This window comes from Podarcis vaucheri (genome assembly GCF_965113315.1).
Source record: "Podarcis vaucheri genome assembly, chromosome: 2".
NCBI classification, from domain to species: Eukaryota; Metazoa; Chordata; class Lepidosauria; order Squamata; family Lacertidae; genus Podarcis; species Podarcis vaucheri.
The window spans coordinates 50,263,551-50,282,399 of NC_138760.1; the positions used below are offsets into that span (position 1 = coordinate 50,263,551).

An 18,849-nucleotide genomic window follows, 5' to 3' on the forward strand; every position below is an offset into this window, starting at 1 on the left:
CCTATGCTACCAGGAAAGAAGGGGTAAGTCAGGGGTCTGCAACCTGCGGCTCCGGAGCCGCATGTGGCTCTTTTACACCTTTGCCGCGGCTCCGGGGCGGATACTAGCGAGGGGAGGAGGTGCATTGTGCGCCCCGACACTCCCCACTGTGGCGGGCACTGTACTGGCTGTGACGTCACATGGGGGCGGTGCGTGCGTTAGTCACGCACCGTCCCGACGTCACCTTCCCACCCGCCTGCTACATTGTAAGTGGCATGTACGCTGGTCACTGCATTGAAAGGGGGCATGTACGCTGGTCACTGTTTTGAAGGGGAGTGAAGAACACACACACACAAAAAGGTAACTTGTTAATTTAACATTTATTTCTATGAGGAGGAGTAATTCTGAGGGGTCAAACAAAGAAATAATAAAAAAGTGACAAAAAAGTTATTTTTATAATGACAAGTTTTGCGGCTCCCAGGTTTTTTTTCTTCGGAAACGGGTCAAAGTGGCTCTTTTTGTCTTAAAGGTTGCAGACCCCTGGGGTAAGTGAATATCTACATCAGGAACAAGGGGTTGGGCGATAAAGGATCTGTTGTCCTTATGGATCCTGCCTCTAGGGGTGGTTGTCTCACCTGTGCCGGTCCTGTCAATTAGCCTAAAGGCTGAAACGCCCAGCCTTTCCTTGCTGCATTTGCTAGAGACAAACCTCTCTTGCCTAATACGAACTTCCCTACTTTGCAAACCCAAACCTTTTTTCAAACTTCAGTGCGTGCAAACATTACGTTATATATTTAACAATCGTCATATGAGATAGCGACTAGGTTTACAGCCGCTTACAAGTTTCTTCCAGAGGTTTTAATCCTCTGTCCTTAATGCAGAAATCCCTTTAGCAGTCAGGTTTATTGAAGGAATGATTGTGTAGTGGGGTTTTTCTTTTTTGCCTCACTCTCTGTAGCCTGTCTGCAGTCCTGGTTAACCTACGCAAAGCCAGGCCAGCCAACTAAGTTTCGACCAGCGGTAACCGAGGTGAAACGGGATACCGGAGCTCGTGCACAACTCTACCCCTTTCTCTCTATGGGCTTTCTCTCGCTCTGCCAAGGGGGCGGGGCTGAACGAGAAGCTTTGATTCGCCCATCAGGTCAAAGTAGCGACCAATCGAAAGAGAGCGATCATTTTATACATATGCGGAGGGGCGGAGCTTCGTGGAAGGTATTTGCAACAGCAGGAGGAAAAGGCAGGGCTGGAAAAGAAATGGAAGAACTTATTTCTGCATAGACCTGATCTTTGCTCTCTTTTTTTTAATGCTATTTAAAATAAACGGCTGCTTTTAGAAAGAGTAAGTCCTGTAGAATGTTTACAAGTTTATTTGTTTTTAGTGCAAATCTTTTATTTCCGCGTACTTCGTGGGCAAGAGCAGCAGCAGCCGCGCTTCCCAATCGCCTGGTTTTCATTTCTCCTGGGGCACAAGGTAGGTGACAGGCGAGGGGTTTCAATGGGTAGGTGGGTTGTTTCTGACGCATAAGACCAGTTTTTTGGGGGGAGGGAAGAGATTGAGAGGAAAAGGGCAAGCCCGGGCATGCAAAGCCCAGAGCCGGAAGGTGCTGCCGCTGCGCAAGAGGTGGGCGGACCTTAGGCTTTTGCAAGGTTTTCTTTGCTTTTTAACTATGAAGACCTGTAAGGGCCGCAGATGGAACAGAAACGAAAAGAAGGGCGGGGGGGAGGGAGAGAGGAGAGGGAGACCCATGTTTAGATTTCCATATAAAAGTGTAGATTTCACTTTTCATTTCATGGGTCCCCTACTCAGTTCTGAAATTAGGGAGTATAGTCGCAGAAGCAGCAGGTCCCAGGTGGCCCATTGATGGTCATGTTTTACATTCAGGGAGCCCAGAGCCTCATCATAAGGCCAGCCCTTGTAACTTCACTTAAATGTTGTTTGCTTATTTTCAGCTTTGCATACCGCTCTTCACCATGTAGGTTTCAAAGCAGCTTACAGCAATAGAATAGAAATATATGCAACATTTAAAACTTTTAAAAATCTCATAAAAGGGATGTGCAAGCTTATGTCTAAATTCAATGGGTAGAACAAAAGCCATTAGATGTACTGCTGGATAACTGTTTTAGTTCTTGTTTTTGTATTGATGTCACTGTTTAAAAACCAATCAAAAATATTGTTAAAAAAGGAAAATAAGGAAAATATCTGGGAAGCATTCAGAGTGCAAAGTCCCCCGGAAATGAAACAGTTTTGGCCAAGCGTCTGACACTCAGTAAGGGCCAATTCCTGCCCCAAACTACTTATGGGACAGAGTTCCCCAGAGTTGGGCCTATAACACTGAAGGTACTCCTGACTTGATTGATGCTTGTGGCCTTAATAGTACTCATCCAAGGAGCACTACAGGGCAAGGTGGTCCTTAAAGCATCTGGGGCTTAAATGATTAAGGGCTTTGCACACTAGTACAGGGACCTTAAACTTGGCCTGGTAGCATTTTGGAAGCCAGAGCAGGTCTTTCAACACCTGTGCCATGATCCTGTCAACAGTCTTGCTGCAGCATTCTGCACTAGCTGAAGCTTCCCAGACCAGATCCAAGGGCAGCTCCACATGGAGCATGTTGCAATAATCTAATATTGCTAACTCATTGGGGGTTGGCAACATATGCCCATGCATTAAGAGGTTCACCAGTAAATCCTTACGTCTTTGCTAGAAAGGATGCCCTTCATCCAGTTAGCAGCTGTTAGCAACCCCTCCTGGCCGATCTTCAACTCCAACCCAGTTGTGGCCCCTGCTGCCTGTTTAAAAGGGAGTGATGTGGCCTAAAAGCAGTCATGTCTGCACATTGTAGCTGGGAGCATTAGCGTGCCAGTTGTCTTGCTTTTGTTTATATCAAGAGATTGTCAACAATCCCTTGGGCTTTGAGACTCACACAGTACCCTCTAATTTCTGCGGCTCCTATGTGGAGTTGAGTCTGTGGACTTGACAAAGATTGCCTTAACTCTGGGGATTTGATCTTTTTAGGCCTGTTTTGAGAGAGCACCCACAAATTCTGATGTGAATATGCATAGTGTTCGCATATGATGTCTGTAACCTTTTAAACTTCAGCCCATTTTTAGCAGAATGCAACACCTGCCACTTTGACTGTTCCCTTCTGATTTTGTCCACATGGGTTGTTGGCACTACTGTCCACCTGTTCCCTCTCTACCCCTGTATTTTGCAGTATCTCATCAAAAGTGGCTTTTGGAGCTTTATTTTAAGATGAGGCAATACATCATGCTTCTTAGCTGTTCCACTATAGCATCTGATGATCTACCTTGGCAGGATTAAATGTGCTCCTTTTGTGAATTTGCAGACAAATGCTATGCTGTAAGCAGTCGCTCTGACCCAAGTCTTGTATTTCAGATGATTGAAATGTTGGCAGCAAGTGAGACTCTGGAATTGCTGCGGCAGCTGAGTGTGTTACTGGATCAAGAGTTAAGATGTCAGCCAAAGTTATCTGGCCTGAGAATAATTGAATCTGCTCACGATAATGGGCTCCGGATGACGGCAAGGTTGCGAGACTTTGAAGTGAAGGACCTGCTTAGTTTAATTCAGTTCTTTGGCTTTGGTACAGAGACGTTTTCTCTCACAGTGAATTACTTAGACAGGTTTCTGTCAAAAATGAAGGTAAGTCTTGGAACAACAAAGCTGTAGGCTCATTCATCTCTTCGTAACCATATGGACTTTAAAGTCTTTGACTGCAAAGGAGTGCTGCATTCAATTCAACATGCATGCATGCAGTTATGCTATTTAAATCCTCTTGACTGGAATTCAGATTTGGAGGTCTCAGTGGTTCAGAGCATCATAAACTTCTCCTTGTCTCATTGATTCACACAATTCTGAACACATTCAAAGACTAAACACTATCAAAGCACATGCCTGAGAGGCTTCATTTGCTCCTGCCTCTTGAGCCAGGAGTAGAGATTGGGTTTCAACATGAAATGCATAACTGTGTCTTGAACATGCATGCCAAGTTTAATCTCACCTCTCTTTCACCAGTTGTATTGTCTCTTGTATATTTGCTAGCTGCCTTGAAGAGAGATGTGAGGCTGTGACTGTGCTTGCCCTTAAAATGCAGAATGCATATAATTCTGAGGTCTCAGTATTCAAGGCTGATGCTGTGTATCACAAGTGGGGAAACTTACACAATACCTTGTTTTTGAGCAGTTTGAACAATGTTGTGGGTGAAAGTGTATCCCACACAGGACCTTCTGTTTCTGGTGTGTTTGTTGCCTTGTTGGAGCTATGCGGAGTGTCCCAAACTGCTGGTAGTGGTTGCTCCATCCACCGCAAAAAGCAAATGTGTTCATCTAGCACAGGGGTTTTATACCGTTTTTGGGCCAAGCACCAAATTGATCATGACCAACTCATCCTAAACATATGGCAGGGGGGTGGGGGCAAGACCCAATTCTCAAGCTGCCTTCTCCACCCTATTATTAATCACGTCTATCATGTCAATTTTCATTATTAAATTCAGGGTTGTCTTTTTAAATCAATCAATCAATAAATAATTTTCAAAGGACATTTCCAGGTTGGGTGGAGGGTGTTACAAAACTTGTAGAATTGCAGAAAGGGACATTTAGGAGCAGTCAGTCAGTCAGTCAGACAAACAAACAAATAGTACCTTTTTGAAAGAAATAAAAAGTATTTAAGCAATTAACTGCTGTGTGCCAGGCATACACAATCTTTCTTGACTGCCCTTTCTGCAAGAGGGCAGGGGTTATCTGTACTGAACTTGAATAGCCTTAAAACATTTGAGACACGTATATGACAGTGGGTGCTTGGGGAGCAAGAAATAGTTGCCTTGCTTCCCCAAGCGTAGAGCTAACTGAGCATGCATTTCTATTTAAGGGATGGCTGCAGGCTTATGCAAGGATATCTGGAATGAACTTTCCACTCAAGGAAGTTAAGATGATTAATTGCAGGTGGTGGGGGGAGAACTTTTGGAAGTTCTACAGGGAAGCACAGCTTAATGGCAGAGCATCTGCCTTTCATGTGTAAGTTTTCAGCTCAATTCCCAGCTAGATCCTGAAATGCTTCCCATGTGGAACCCCTGGTGGTTGCTACCAGTCAATCCTGAAGTTTAATAGATCTGACCCAGGAGTGCCCAAAGCTGTCCTAAACCATCTAGCTGCCTATTAATCTTACACATATAAAAATATACTGTTGGACTTGTAGCTCATTAATCCTGTGGTGTGAAGTCTTAACTCCCATTGAGTACAGTGGTATTTACTTCCTGGTTTTTTGTTTGTTAGCAGCCTAAGAGTAAAACAAATGAAATTGCACATTAGAAAGAAAAACCCTGAATCTCTGACTGTCTTTCCTCTTCTAGGTACAGCCAAAACACTTGGGCTGTGTAGGGCTAAGCTGCTTCTACCTAGCAGTGAAAGCGACAGAAGACGAGAGGAATGTTCCATTAGCCACCGACTTAATTAGAATAAGCCAGTACCGATTCACAGTTTCCGACTTGATGAGAATGGAGGAGATTATTCTAGAGAAGCTGTGTGGTAAAGTGAAAGCAACGACTGCCTTCCAGTTTTTGCAACTTTATCACTCCGTCCTACATGGCAGCCTAATCTATGAAAGGTAGAGAGTTTTCCTTTTAGAACATGTGTGGAATGGGCAGTTCCGTTTAGGCGGAGTGGAAGTCTTTGCTTGGATGGAATTTGAGAACAGTGGAGAGTGAAATCCGAGGCACCTGCATTTTGATACTTTGTCACCTGCTGAAAATGATTCTGGTTTGAAAACTGGTTTTAGATAATTTGATTCGGTGTTGTTCATTTCTTCTGTATTTTATGGTTTCATAGTTTTATAATGTGTTATATATATATATGAATGAGTTGGTGGTTTAAGAAATAAAAAAATGAATATTACTAAACTGATCTAAAATTTCTGTAGCTGTTCAAAGCTTAGTAAGGTTAGCTTTGCCATGTAAACTTTGTGTGCAAAGACGAGACTCTACTAAACTAGGTCTCACTTTCTTACAGGAAGAAACATCTTAATTTTGAGAGACTTGAAGCCCAGCTCAAGGCGTGTCACTGCAGGATTGTTCTTTCGAAAGCAAAGGTAAGGATCTTGATTGATTGGTGCTTGAAGATATTCTGCAGGACCTGGAGAGGATTGATTGCCATCTTAATTGCTTTGTCTGTTCCTCAGCCATCTGTCTTGGCGCTCGCAATATTGGTCCTGGAAGCTGAAGAAGAAAAACTGCCAGAATTGGAGGGCACCATAGAACACCTTCAAATACATTCCAAGGTAGGCAGTAGATAAATGCTTAGTCCAGAAGATTAGATCTCTTTGTTTCCAGCAGCCTTGAGTTAATGTATAGAGCCTCTTGCCTAATAAGAGACTATGTACAATGAATGATTTTGTCTACTTTGGTTTTCAGCATGATTAGATCCCACAGAATCCTAGAGGTTTTCAGCCTTTTGGGGTCCACGGCTCCCTTGAGCAACTACATTCTTTCTGTAGCTGCTCTGTGGGGTCAGGAGCCCAGTTATGTCACCCCTTGCCTGCAGAGCTGGCAGCCCCTCACCCTTTTTCAAACGCCTTCCCTTGTGGAGTGTTCCCTCAGCCTCCTTTCCTTGGTAGTCCTCCAGGCAGCTGCTGCTGTCCCTGGTCTCTGAGCTGCCCCCTCTGCCCCAAGGAGAGAGGTGCCTCCTCCCACTGCCCCACAGGGGCCTGGAAAGCACCCGCTGGCCAGCCCCAGAGGCACCATTCATCTGGGGAGCTTGTAGTCAGGTCTGCTGCAAGAAACAGCTGTGCAATCCTTTGGGAGGCAGAGACGCAAGAGGGCATCAGAGGAGGGAGAGAAGGAAAGAGCGACAGAGGCCAGTGTTGCCCATGGCACCCCTGACCATCATTCAAGGCACCCCAGGGTGCCACGGCACACTGGTTGAAAACCACTGGGTTAGAGGGGATCTCAAAGATCTGCTAGCCCAACCCCCTATTGATATACAGATCTTTCCCTGGGGAAGCAGGATATGGTACTACCTGGTTTGGACAGTTGTCAGGTGGCAGAGTGTAGACTTAAGTGAATAAGAATGTCAAAACTTGTCAGAGCTTGATACACAGGGTGGTGGTGAAACCTTGCTTAAGGGTATTACTATTGTTAGTACAGACGGTGACCATTTTGCACGCGTCCAGCTGATGTGCAACTGCTGATGAACAGATCCTTTTGGACCCAGAAGAGGCTAGAATGGGTGTGCTGGCAGGTGTAACAGGGCAGAGTATCTTCCACGGACTCTGCCCGTGCATGTGGGGGTCAGGAACGGAACCCCCGCTCAGAATGGTCACCACCTGCAGTAGTGTTGTTTGTTAGCTGCTTTATAACTCCCCCCCAATTCAATTTAGCAAGTTAAACTACAGATAAAATTGATTTAAAGCCTGAAATTTAACAATTTATTATACAGAAATCCTAAAATGAACCAGCAACACAGAAAGAAGATTAAGTCCTACCCTACCCTACTAAAATATGAGCATCACAGTAAAATCTAACTTAACTACCAAAGGCCTAGGTAAATAAAAAATATCTTAGCCTGGCACCTAAAAACTGACGGTGATGGTGTCAGACATGTTGTCCCTATGGAGAGCATTCATCAGGTGGCAGATCAAATTGTATGTTATTTTCTGACAATCGCAACAGCTTACTTGGTTCCTAGTGTTTATCATGAAAGCCAAGTACACACCTGACTTTCAAACAAAGCTTTGCTGCTTTCTCAGTGGCACTGATTAGTTTTTATTTTCCAACTTGCTTCTGGCAGATAAATGACAGAGAGCTGTCTTTTTGGAAAGAGCTTGTGTCCAAGTGCCTTTTGGAATACTCCTCAAGCAAGTGCTCCAAACCAAATGTTCAGAAGCTGAAATGGATTGTGTCCGGCCGTACGGCACGGCAGCTAAAACACAGTTACTACAGAATCGCCCATCTTCCCACGATCCCAGAAAGTGGTTTCCTGAAAGGTGAGTAAATTTGATTCTGTAAAACTGTAACTTAATCACTTTTAAATAAGTTGCCTATATGGCATGTGGGTTTTCTTGTAACTTTTGATTTGTTTAGAAGAAGTTCAAGGCATAATTTTTAAAATACTTTCTGACCCTCTCTCACTCTGTGTCATAGTGTGTGGCTAGGTCAGCGGTGCTAGTTAAATATCAAAGCTTCATACCTGCTCCACCCCTGATCTTTTCAAGGAGGAAGGGAAGAAGGTTCTTTAAATATTGACAGCACTCACAAGTGGCACAAAAAGTGAGCAAATGAGTAGCCAGTAGGAAAGCAGTCTGCCCCTGGAGTACAGTGGTGCATCGGGTTACAGACACTTCAAGTTACAGACGCTTCAGGTTACAGACTCCGCTAACCCAGAAATAGTACCTCAGGTTAAGAACTTTGCTTCAGGATGAGAACAGAAATCGCACAGCGGCAGCGGGAGGCCCCATTAGCTAAAGTGATGCCTCAGGTTAAGAACAGTTTCAGGTTAAGAACGGACCTCCAGAACGAATCAAGTTCTTAACCCGAGGTACCACTGTAACTCTTGTTATGTTACATAAACTTTGGATACAACGGACGACTAAAAAATTAGGAGGATTTATAATATGCAGTTGAAAAGGTTAACCAAATAACCTACGGAGGGGAGAAGTCTAGAGATTCAGAAGAATCTTGTTTATTTGTTATTATTTGTGATTTTGAGTGGGTTTTTTTAAAAAAGAGAGAACTGAATGTTGTACAGTACTGATTAAATCAACTTATACTATTTTACTTCTACCTTGCAATAACATTTTTTTTTATTATTCATTTAACTACAGAGAATCCATAAGAGAAGATGGGAGTGCAAATTTGGCTAGGATCTCCTTTTGTATTGGAGCAGAGAATCAGCTGGATATATCTTGAACCCTACTGAAAACCAGTATCCATGCTTATTTTAAAATGTTGCTACTTGTTATATCAGTAGTGTTTGTTTTTAACCCCTCATGATGAAGAATGAAGATACTGTTACAGAATGATCCCTGGGCCTAAAGCGTACACAAATGGCAGCTATTTGAGTGTTTCATTCTGACTTCTGGAGGAAAGTGAAATTCATACTACCATTAGTGTTTGGTCCTAAACATTTCTACACAAACTTTTTAACATGTTCAGACCATGTTTAAGGAAGTGAAACTTTAATGTCCCAACTGAATCCAGGATTCTGAAACTTCTTGAAATAATGATGCACTTTACAAGTATGGAACTGGATTATATGTCTGTGCCAGGACTGAATCAGATGGGTATTGCAAGTGTTTGAGTTAAACTATGATGTTTTTAATGTGTTTTAAACACCAGGGTATTAGGAGTAAAGCATTTAAATATATAATGTGACTAGCACCACTTCACTGCACATTCTAGCAGAGTGTAAATGCTGCTTAATGTCTGCTTTTTTAAAAACACTGTTTGAAACTTCACAATGTTCACTGACACTTAAGCTGAGGTAAGAATGTAGGTCAAGCATTGGGACATTAGCACTACCTAAAAATAGAAAGGCTGTCTGAGACACTTCGTCCAAAGTCTGTACTGAGTTAAACAGTTTTAAAATGTGTGGAAGTAGAAAGTCTGAAAGGCAGTCCTGGAGTACATCTTGGGGAACACAATAGTGACTGGTCAAAGCATGTGAGGTGGGGATTGCAGTAGAACATTGTGTTAGGTTGGTTTTATAAACCTCATACATAGGCTTGTTTTATTTTAAGCTGGAAAGTGTTTCTAGAGGAAGATTGCATAATGTGGCAATAGTTGGATTTTACCACCAAAGGTCCCCTTGATGCCAGTGTGAGCCAGTTAGGACTAGCTACCATTGATGAGTATTGGAAGGTTGAAATGGACAGCTGAGGTGGGGAAGAAAACATGAGCTAAGTATTTAGCATCATGACCACTTGAATGCGGAAATAGCAGCCTTTGGGAGTGAGGACTTGGGAGCACAACGCCTCCTGAAGTACGAAGCCAAGTAATGCTTAGTGCACTTTTGCTATATGGCTGTGAATGATGTACTGAAGCCCTGTGCCACTGTACATCAAAAGTAGCTTTCCTACCTGGGCTGAATCAGCACCTCTACATTACTTACTCTGAATGGCATCCACTTCTAGTCTAGGTGTCTTCCAGCTGTCATCTGGGTTAGTAACTTATTCTGTAATGAATGTAGCTCCTCGTCTAAATGCATATATTGTCATTTCTACATGTGTTAAAGCTGCTGGCTGAAACTCTCTGTGAGAAAGTATTCTAGAACTTCAGTACCAACTTCTACCTCAATACAAGCTACTCAAAATGAAGTGATAGAATGTTTCCTTGAGCCACTGGTTTCCAAGTGACCATACCATGATACTTACTGATGCATTGATATCTCCTAACATGTGCCTTTTGCCATCTGGATATGTAGAGAGAATTTACAAATCTATTCCATGTGATTCAGGGAATGCTGCAACTAGTTAACAAGTGCCATTATGCCTTGTAAGAAACAGTGTACCTTTCAATAAAGCATACTGAAACGGAGTAGTGTAAGTGAATTTCTTTGCCTTGCATCCCGCAGGTAATTAGCTTTAAGTAAAAGAACAAGATGCCTCTTATACTACGGAACCATGTGCACAATTTGAAGCCGAAGAGTAGAGACTAGGTGAAGAGCTCCCTGTCCTTTTTTTTCTGCAGCAGGGCATATAGAAGTCCTGCAGAGGGCAATGTGTAAATGAGAAATTGCATAAGCCAAAAGCTCTAAGCCTCTTCCCCATACTGTGTTTCAAATTGTAAATGGATTGTGTAAAACAGTAATAATGGAATTACACAATGTGTACTGAGAAGTTAAGCTCTGAAATGTCCCCCCCCCCGGGGGGGGAGGGAGGGGAATAAAAGCATTGATTTAAAAATGCTTAAACAACTATAGGGAGTTAAAATCAAAACTAGTCATTGAGTGGTAAGCATCTGTCTAGGTCAGGGGTCAGCAACCTGCGGCTCCGGAGCTGCATGTGACTCTCTTACACCTTTGACGCGGCTCCGGGGCGGATACTAGCGAGGGGAGGAGGCGCATTGTGTGCCCTGACACTCCCCACTGTTTTAAATGCCGCAATGGTTTTGCGGCTCCCAGTTTTTTTTTCCTTCGGTCCAAGTGGCTCTTTTTGTCTTAAAGGTTACAGACCCCTGGTATACACTAGTTCATGGAAAGGTTTGACTTTCTCAAACATCAAAATTACTACCTCCGCAGGGAACTTAAAGAAAGATGTAAGGCCTACACTATTAAGGAGGTAACCAGACAACTACAATTAAGTGTACAGTCATACCTCTGGTTGCGAACATGATCCGAGCGGGAGGCATGTTCGCAACCTGCAGCGTTCGCAGCCTGAAGCACTGAGTCTGCGCACGCGCGTGACGTGATTTGGCACTTCTGCGCATGATGTAATTTTGTACTTCCGTGCATGAGCTGAAACTCGGAAGTAACCCGTTCCAGTACTTCTAAGTTCGGCATGGTCCGCAACCCGAAAACGCGCAACCCACAGCGTTCGTAACCTGAGGTATGACTGTATTCATTTCACTGTGCATATGCAGTCATAACTTGGTTCTCAAACAATGCATTCCTGAAACCAATCAAAAACCAAGGCGCGGCTTCCAAATGGCTGCAGGAACGTACTGCAGCCAATTGGAAGCCGCGCTGGACATTTGGCTTCCGAAAATCGTTCAAAACCTGGAACACTCACTTCTGGGTTTTGATCATTCGGGAGCCGATTTGTTCGGGAACCAAGGCGTTTGAGAACAAGGTATGACTACAGGAAACAAAAGGACATTGCACTTACTGTCTATTAGGGTGGGGGACCTATGACTCTCCAGTTGATGGTGGACCAGTTCCCATAATCCTTGACAATTAGCAATGTTGGCTGATAGGAGCTAGAGCCCAACAGTATCTTATCTGAAGAACCACAGGTTCTTCACGGCTGTTCTAGAATGGGGTGCAACTGTTCTAACATACCATTTCTTGACTGCATAAGAAGTACACTTTATGTTCTTATTTAAAAAGATGTTTACAAACATTTAAAGCTTTGTGTGCAGTACTGTACAGACAAGAGCTGAAGAGCAACACAATATTGCAGCTACATCTGCATGCCCAATGACATTTTGGGCTGGAGTTTCTCAAATGGCAAGAGGGGAAGCTGCAGGGCAAACCCTATTGAAACTCTTCCTGTGTTCTAAAGCAGTTACAGCACCAGACCCTCATCGAATACTAGAAGTCAAAAACCCAACTGGGAATGCCACAACTCTTGGCTGTATGCGAGGCAGTTCTTTGATTCAAAGCCAGAACCACCACCAGCCTTGTGGAGAGACCATTGGAATGATGACTGGCTTGGTCTGGGTAGAGGCCCAGGAAGAATATTATAAGGTTACTCTGCCCAAGACTGCAGCTGACTGGCTTCCTGCTTTTGGTTCAGGGTTTATCTTACAAATGAACTTGGCACGAAAGTATGGGAGACTCTAATTACAGGTAACTCACATCTTACGCTTATTTCACTTACACAGTTGCAGCTTTGTGTGGGTGGGGTGGGGAAGAAAGACCAGAAGAAAACCGCTCTCCATTTATTTATTTCCCCACAACCACCCACACAAAATTGCAATCATGGGCTGACTTGGCTTTGGGAAGGCGACGCAAGAGCCTTTGCAGCATCCCAGAGCCCTTGCGCTGCCTTCTCAAAGTCAGGTAAGCAGTGCTCCACCTTGCACGGGGGTCGGTTCTGGGGCTTCCTGGCTTTATGCATTTTTGTGCCTATGCATGAAGCCCTGGAACTGAACCCTCACGTAAGATATGAGCTACCTGTACACCACACTTTAGCGTACACAGCTGGGTCTACAGGCACTTCCACATAATCCAAATTGTGCTTGGGTCAACTAAGTGGATGCCACACAGAATCGCAACAGCATGCCACATCTGCTTTTAATTACCCAGCCTTCAAAAGAACGTGCTTTTTTATATCACAACATAGAACATCACTTCAAAATTCATTTTACTAACTTGCCATGTTGGCAGTTTTCTGTCAAAATTAAAGCCAGGAGCACATGGGAAGTAGTATTCTTATTCCAAAGAATGATGCACCCTATAGTTCTTCAACATAACTTTCAGCTGGCAGGGTTTTAATAATAATAATAATAATAGCAGCATTATTATAGGTTTTTTATTGTTGATATACATATAGTACTGACTTGTGAACTATGTATATGCCATAGCATTACCATGTTAGCACAATTTTAATAAAAGCCTATTGTCGTTCAGTGATCTAAAAGCTATCGAGAACAAGCAGTGAACTATTTTTAAGCCTAGTTCTCACAGGTGAGTTCTTTGGCCAATTTATATTTCACAACATTTTTGCTTGAGTTCAAGGGAATACATGTGTGTGTGTGGGGGGGGGGGAGACAACTATCTTCCAAGACTAGAGAAATCTGGCCCTCCTTTGCTGTAGTTTCCAGAAATTTCTGCTCCACTGAAGTCAAATCCAGGGTTCTGGGAAGAGGAAAAAAAACCACATGCAAAAAAGCAGTATTTCATTTATACCCATTCATCAGATTAACTTGCAGCATTTGCTAACTGCTTTGCAAATTAAAAGAAGCATTTAGTCTAAAGGTCTAACCCGGGGTGGCCAACCTGCAGGTCTTGCTGAACTGCAGTTTCCATTATCCCTGAGGACCACGGACCATACTGGCTGTGGATTCATGGGAGTCACACCATCCAAAGGGCCATAGCTTCTCCATCTCTTCCCTAAACTGTGCAGGAAGCACACCCCGCCCCAACATCCCTGCCTCTCTGCCACCTGTTCTGCCCCAGTCCAGAGCATTGCACATTCAGCTCCTATGTCAGGTGTAGAGAGGATAGAGCTGGCACAACTTAGGGACATTGGGAATATGGTCCGTGGGATCACTACCACTAGTTCATTTATTTAGATAGTTTATATACCACTGTGGCTATATTCAGGATCCGTCTCAATAACCTGCTTTCGTAATGTACAAATCTTGGTTCAAATACATAGCCACAAACATTAACTGATGTCCCCGGACTTGCCTCTCTTTGGAACCTTTCTAGCGTCAGCTTCCTCTGCATCTGGTCCTGGATCCAAGGATCAGCAGCATACTCGTTCTCAAGCAAAGAACTCCAACAATTTCCAGCATCCCGGTTGGTTTTCGTCAAGACGATTCGTATCAGTTTCTGGTCCTCTGTTTTTTAAAGAAGTGTGCTTTTTAAGAGAGGAAGATGACACACAACAGCTGGAAACTTGCGTGCATTTAGACCAGCTCCTTTTTTTTGACCAGCAAGCAAAGGCACATGCTCTCTCTAAACTATTACACACAGTGTTTGTGGAGCCAACACCAAATGAATGAGCTTTCCTTTTGTGACTAAGTTTTTTCGTCTTCAGACTGATGGTTAGTGTGCTGCAGGGGTCAGCTACCTTCTGATATCAATGGACATCCTGCTTGGGAGGGGCAGTGGTTCTCCAACCCCCGTGTAGTGCACTTAGATCGATGGAAGATGACCAATTATTAACAGTAGCAATCATAGGACAGACAGCTTGGCTGTGCAAAATTGCTGTCAGAGATTCTGAGATTTATCATCACATTAACACATTCCCAGGTGACTGAAGCTTGTAAGGTGGTACACAAATCGTTTAATAAGAACAAACTTCATGCCTCTGCAGGAATATTGTGGACTGACAAACATTTACTGAACTAGGAGAGGAAGAAGAAAGATAGTTCTATTTCTCTAGCTTCACTACACCTGCCATTCCTCTAAGCATAATTCTTTAGGCATACATAGAAGGAGGTGAGAGTTCTTTCTGTTTTCGTGCTTGTACCAGAGCAAAATAAAAATAAAATGTTCTCCCCAGCAACAAGCTGTCGAGTGCCTTTGTGGACCTCTGCATAAAAGACAAACATCACAGAAACAAACCTTCCACATGCAGATGCAGTAACAGCCCCACATGCTCTCCTTTAGCTCCAATGCATGAGTGACAGGCCTTAATGAGGAATTGGAGGTCTGTGCCTGCCTATCATGACCTCATCCAACTATCTCTATGCTCAGCCAAATGAGGCAGTAACTGGAACTCACATAACATAATAGGGAAGCTGTTTGGGTGTATGGGAAGCATGCACAGTCTTTATTTATTTGTTGAATTTATATCCAGCTCTTCCTCCTGAAGGGCAGCAAACGCAACCACAATTTATAACAAGCATTCTAAAACAGTGGAAAGATTCTGGAAACAGTTTCGGTATGAAACTTCATTTCATCCATTACTTCCACTCCCCAGGCAGTTCAGGAGAGGGGAGGGAGAAACAGGGCTCTGCCAATCCACGTGTGAATCTTCCTGTGTCCTTGCATGGAAGGATGAAAACCCCATGCAAATTCCACAAATAAAACATTAACTTTACCGGGAAGAAAACTCAACAAAGAAACTAAATTGCCTCCCAAAAGTTCACTTAAACAAAGGTTTTACCTAGTGTCCATGTTGCTTCATCCGCTATTGTAGAATCAAAGAGCTTACCCTGAAAGAAATAGTAACTGTTTTAAAAAGCGTGTCGTAACATGTATTTGTAAACCAACAACATTTGTTTAAATCTTCAAACTTCTTAAGCTGATTCCAGAAATACCATTTGTTTTGTGTTGCACGTAAGTAAATGATAATTGTTGGAGTTGGTCTATTTTTTGAGAAAACAACAACTTGTTAATTAGTTTAGTAAATTTGTTTAATTACAGGGACTCAATCTCCTTGTCTGGTATTGCCATTTTAATTATACAGCTGGCAAGGATTCTATTATGTGTGCAACATCCCAATAGTGCAATATAAACTGAATATAAACCCCTTTATTTCTCATGAAATTGTATTCAATTAATCTATAAAGGCAGAATCTTACAACTTTCCACATGTGATGAAGCAGGCAAATGCTTGCTCACACAAAAGGAATGCAGAAATCTAATGAGGTGCATAGGTCTGCAAGTACAAGGCTCAGACCACATTAATGGCTAAGGCTGAAATCCTGACCCCATTTACCTAGGAGAAAGGCCTACTTAATTCAACAGCATTTACTTCTGAGTACATATGGTCAGACCTGTGCTGTTAAGAGAGTGTAGGGGGCAGCAAGGAAAGAGATCAAGGATACTACCAAACTCCCACACTCACTTTCCTCTTGGATAGACAGAAGCTCTTTTTTCAAAGACTCGGGTCTTTAGAGACAGTATATGTTTGTTTCTTTGTTTTGAGGGTGCATTCTGCAACATGTCATTGATGCAATAACAGTGTATTGTTGTGGATTTAAAAATGGATCCTCCATAGATCATTCCAGTTTATTAGGTGTTGTGCAATGTTGTCCCAATGTTATCACATTATTGCTGTCAGCATGTACACTCCTGAATGAGACAAGAGAAGGACTAAAGACAACTTGGGGCATCAGTAGTATGAAAAGTTACAGGATTTCAGAAGGAAGTGGCAGACATGCACTGATTGGAAACAAAGAAGTATATCTGCCCCAAACCATTTTGCAGGTGCAAACAGTACTGAGAGTGGGATCACAAATAACCACTCTGATACCACTGGGAGCACAAATAATCACAAATGCCCAATAAAATGGGCAGAGGCCCTGTTTGACACATGCATATTCATCACCTGAAGACTCTTACCATCAAGTGAGACCCCTGGGTATCAGGCGGCATATAAATTCAATAAATAATAGTAAAATAGTAAGTGATGGCTCACATGCACAACAATGGCATGGAATAGCTTATTTATTTGATTTGATTTCATTTATATACCACCCTTCATCACAAAATCTCAGGGAGGTTCACAATATAACTCCATTACCAGAAACTCTTCTTCCCATCATATCAACTGATCACTTTTCCATTGAGTCAAGGCAGATGGACCTTTTGCCTTGATGCAGAATGTCTCCTCTTACACCAGAGGAACTGAGGCAGTTACATGTTTAGTATGCAGCCAGACTAGCTTTGGGAGGTAGACTATGGAGCTAGAGAAAGAAGAATCATAGAACTGTAGAGTTGGAAAGTACCACAAGGATCATCTAGTCTCATGGTTCCCAACGTGGGGCACACGCCCCATAGGGTGACAATTTGATTTTTAAGGGGGGCAATCCGAGAATGAGTTATTAGCATAATGGCCTTCCAGGCTTCCTCCATGTGAATAGGAGTTCACATTTTCAATAATAATAATATGTCGGGGGGGGGGGAGTGGCACCAGGATTTTAGAGATGCTTAGGTGGGGCATGGCCAAAAAGAAGTTGGGAACCAATAATCTAGTCAGGGCCACATTTAGGTTTGATGAGGCCCTAAGCTAATGAAGGTAATGGGGTCCATTTATTTGTCCAGCTGTCCTTTGTCAACAACAAACTGTGGTTGTTTTTTGTGTTGAATATATGCTATATGGTAATTTATGGACCTAATAGGCATCTAAAGCCATTTGCACACAAAATGTGTATTTTATCAAAGTAATTGATATACAGTGGTACCTCTGGATGTGAACGGGATCTGTTCCGGAGCCCCTTTCGCATCCTGAGCAGAACGCAACCCACGTCTGCACAGGTTGCGATTCGCTGCTTCTGCGCATGACGTCATTTTGAGTGTCTGCGCATGTGTGAGCTGCGAAACCCGGAAGTAACCTGTTCCATTACTTCCGGGTCGCCACAGAATGCAACCTGAAAACGCTCAACCTGAAGCAACTTTAACCTGAGGTATGACTGTAGAAATGAGCAAACCAGTGATATTTTAAGGAGCAGGCTAGCAGGTGGGGCACATAACTTACATCATAGGAGCCTACAGGACACAAAACACTGTTGCTGTATGTAGGTTTTATTTTATTTGTTTTTTATCTTATATTTTGGAAATGTACATCCAGTGTTTTTCCCCTTTAATTTTTTGGGGGCCCCCCAAGATAGCGGGACCCTAAGCTATGGCTTGTTTAGCTTATATGTAAACCCTGCACTGGATCTAGTCCAGACTCATAGTTATGACTCAGCAAGCCTTACTACAAGAGACTAAGAAAGGAAATATGTGCAACCATGCACTGAAAAGCACTCCCAACGCGCATGGCTTCCTCCCAAGAATCCGCAGAGCCACAGGACTGAACGAGTTGGAAGGGGCGCCGAAGGCCATCTCGCCCAACCCACTTGCAGTCACAAAGGGCGCTGGGAACTCTAGCTCTGCTGTTTCCAGATTCCTTTGGGGGAAGCCGTGCGCTTGGGCGCGGAGTCGCCGCCCCTGGTCCCCGCCTCCTCCCCGCACCTTGAGCACTTCCTCGCCGGCCACGGAGAGAGACAGGTGGCGGCTCTTGAGGCTGCACTCGACGCTCCTGGCGCGGGTCCCCTGCGGCACGTCCACCTCGATGAACACCTCTTCCATGGTCTGGTACCAGCGGCCCCAGGGGGTGGCGCACGGCACCAGCCCGCTGCGCTCTTCGAACGGCGCCGACATCCACTCAGCGGGCGCCTCGCCTCATGCCCCCCACCACGACCCCAGCGCTGGGGAAAGGGCGCATGCGCCCTCGTCCCTTCGCCTCGCAACCCGTCCCCGGAAGTGGTCCTCGAAGTGCCCCACTTCCGCCAGCTTTTCACTGCCCATAGAGCTAGAAAAAATAAGAACAGTCTTTTTTAAAAAACAATGTTCTACAAATAAGGAAGAATATAAACTTGTACCTAACCCCAGCCAGCCACTCAGGTTTGGAAAGGCTTCTTGTCGTTGATTTGAAATGCACATTGTGTTCGTTTGTGGAATGCGCTCGCTACTCAGGATGCGTCCCCGGACGATGCGCGGATGCATCCCGCTGGAGGCGCTCAGAAAGAAAGGCGCTTAGGATAC

At 43.8% G+C, this 18,849-nt stretch overlaps 2 protein-coding genes across 3 annotated transcripts; one reads left to right on the plus strand and one right to left on the minus strand.

Moving 5' to 3' along the window:
- Window positions 1-534: 534 nt before the first annotated feature.
- CCNG1 (cyclin G1) lies at window positions 535-10,517 on the plus strand. 2 transcript variants are annotated; one of them, XM_082214759.1, is made up of 7 exons: window positions 535-1,450; window positions 3,374-3,637; window positions 5,343-5,596; window positions 5,998-6,076; window positions 6,167-6,265; window positions 7,774-7,969; window positions 8,807-10,517. In XM_082214759.1, exons 2-7 carry the CDS (start codon window positions 3,374-3,376, stop codon window positions 8,815-8,817), a joined length of 903 nt encoding a protein of 300 aa, XP_082070885.1. In that variant the 5' UTR covers window positions 535-1,450; the 3' UTR covers window positions 8,818-10,517. The 2 variants fall into 2 exon arrangements, with proteins under 2 accessions (XP_082070885.1, XP_082070884.1); XM_082214758.1 differs by having other exon boundaries at window positions 535-1,318; window positions 8,809-10,517.
- Window positions 10,518-13,156: 2,639 nt separating this feature from the next.
- NUDCD2 (NudC domain containing 2) lies at window positions 13,157-18,546 on the minus strand. The gene is made up of 4 exons (XM_082213161.1): window positions 18,277-18,546; window positions 15,482-15,530; window positions 14,056-14,207; window positions 13,157-13,500 (listed from the first exon to the last, which is right to left on the minus strand). Exons 1-4 carry the CDS (start codon window positions 18,463-18,465, stop codon window positions 13,417-13,419), a joined length of 474 nt encoding a protein of 157 aa, XP_082069287.1. The 5' UTR covers window positions 18,466-18,546; the 3' UTR covers window positions 13,157-13,416.
- Window positions 18,547-18,849: the final 303 nt, after the last annotated feature.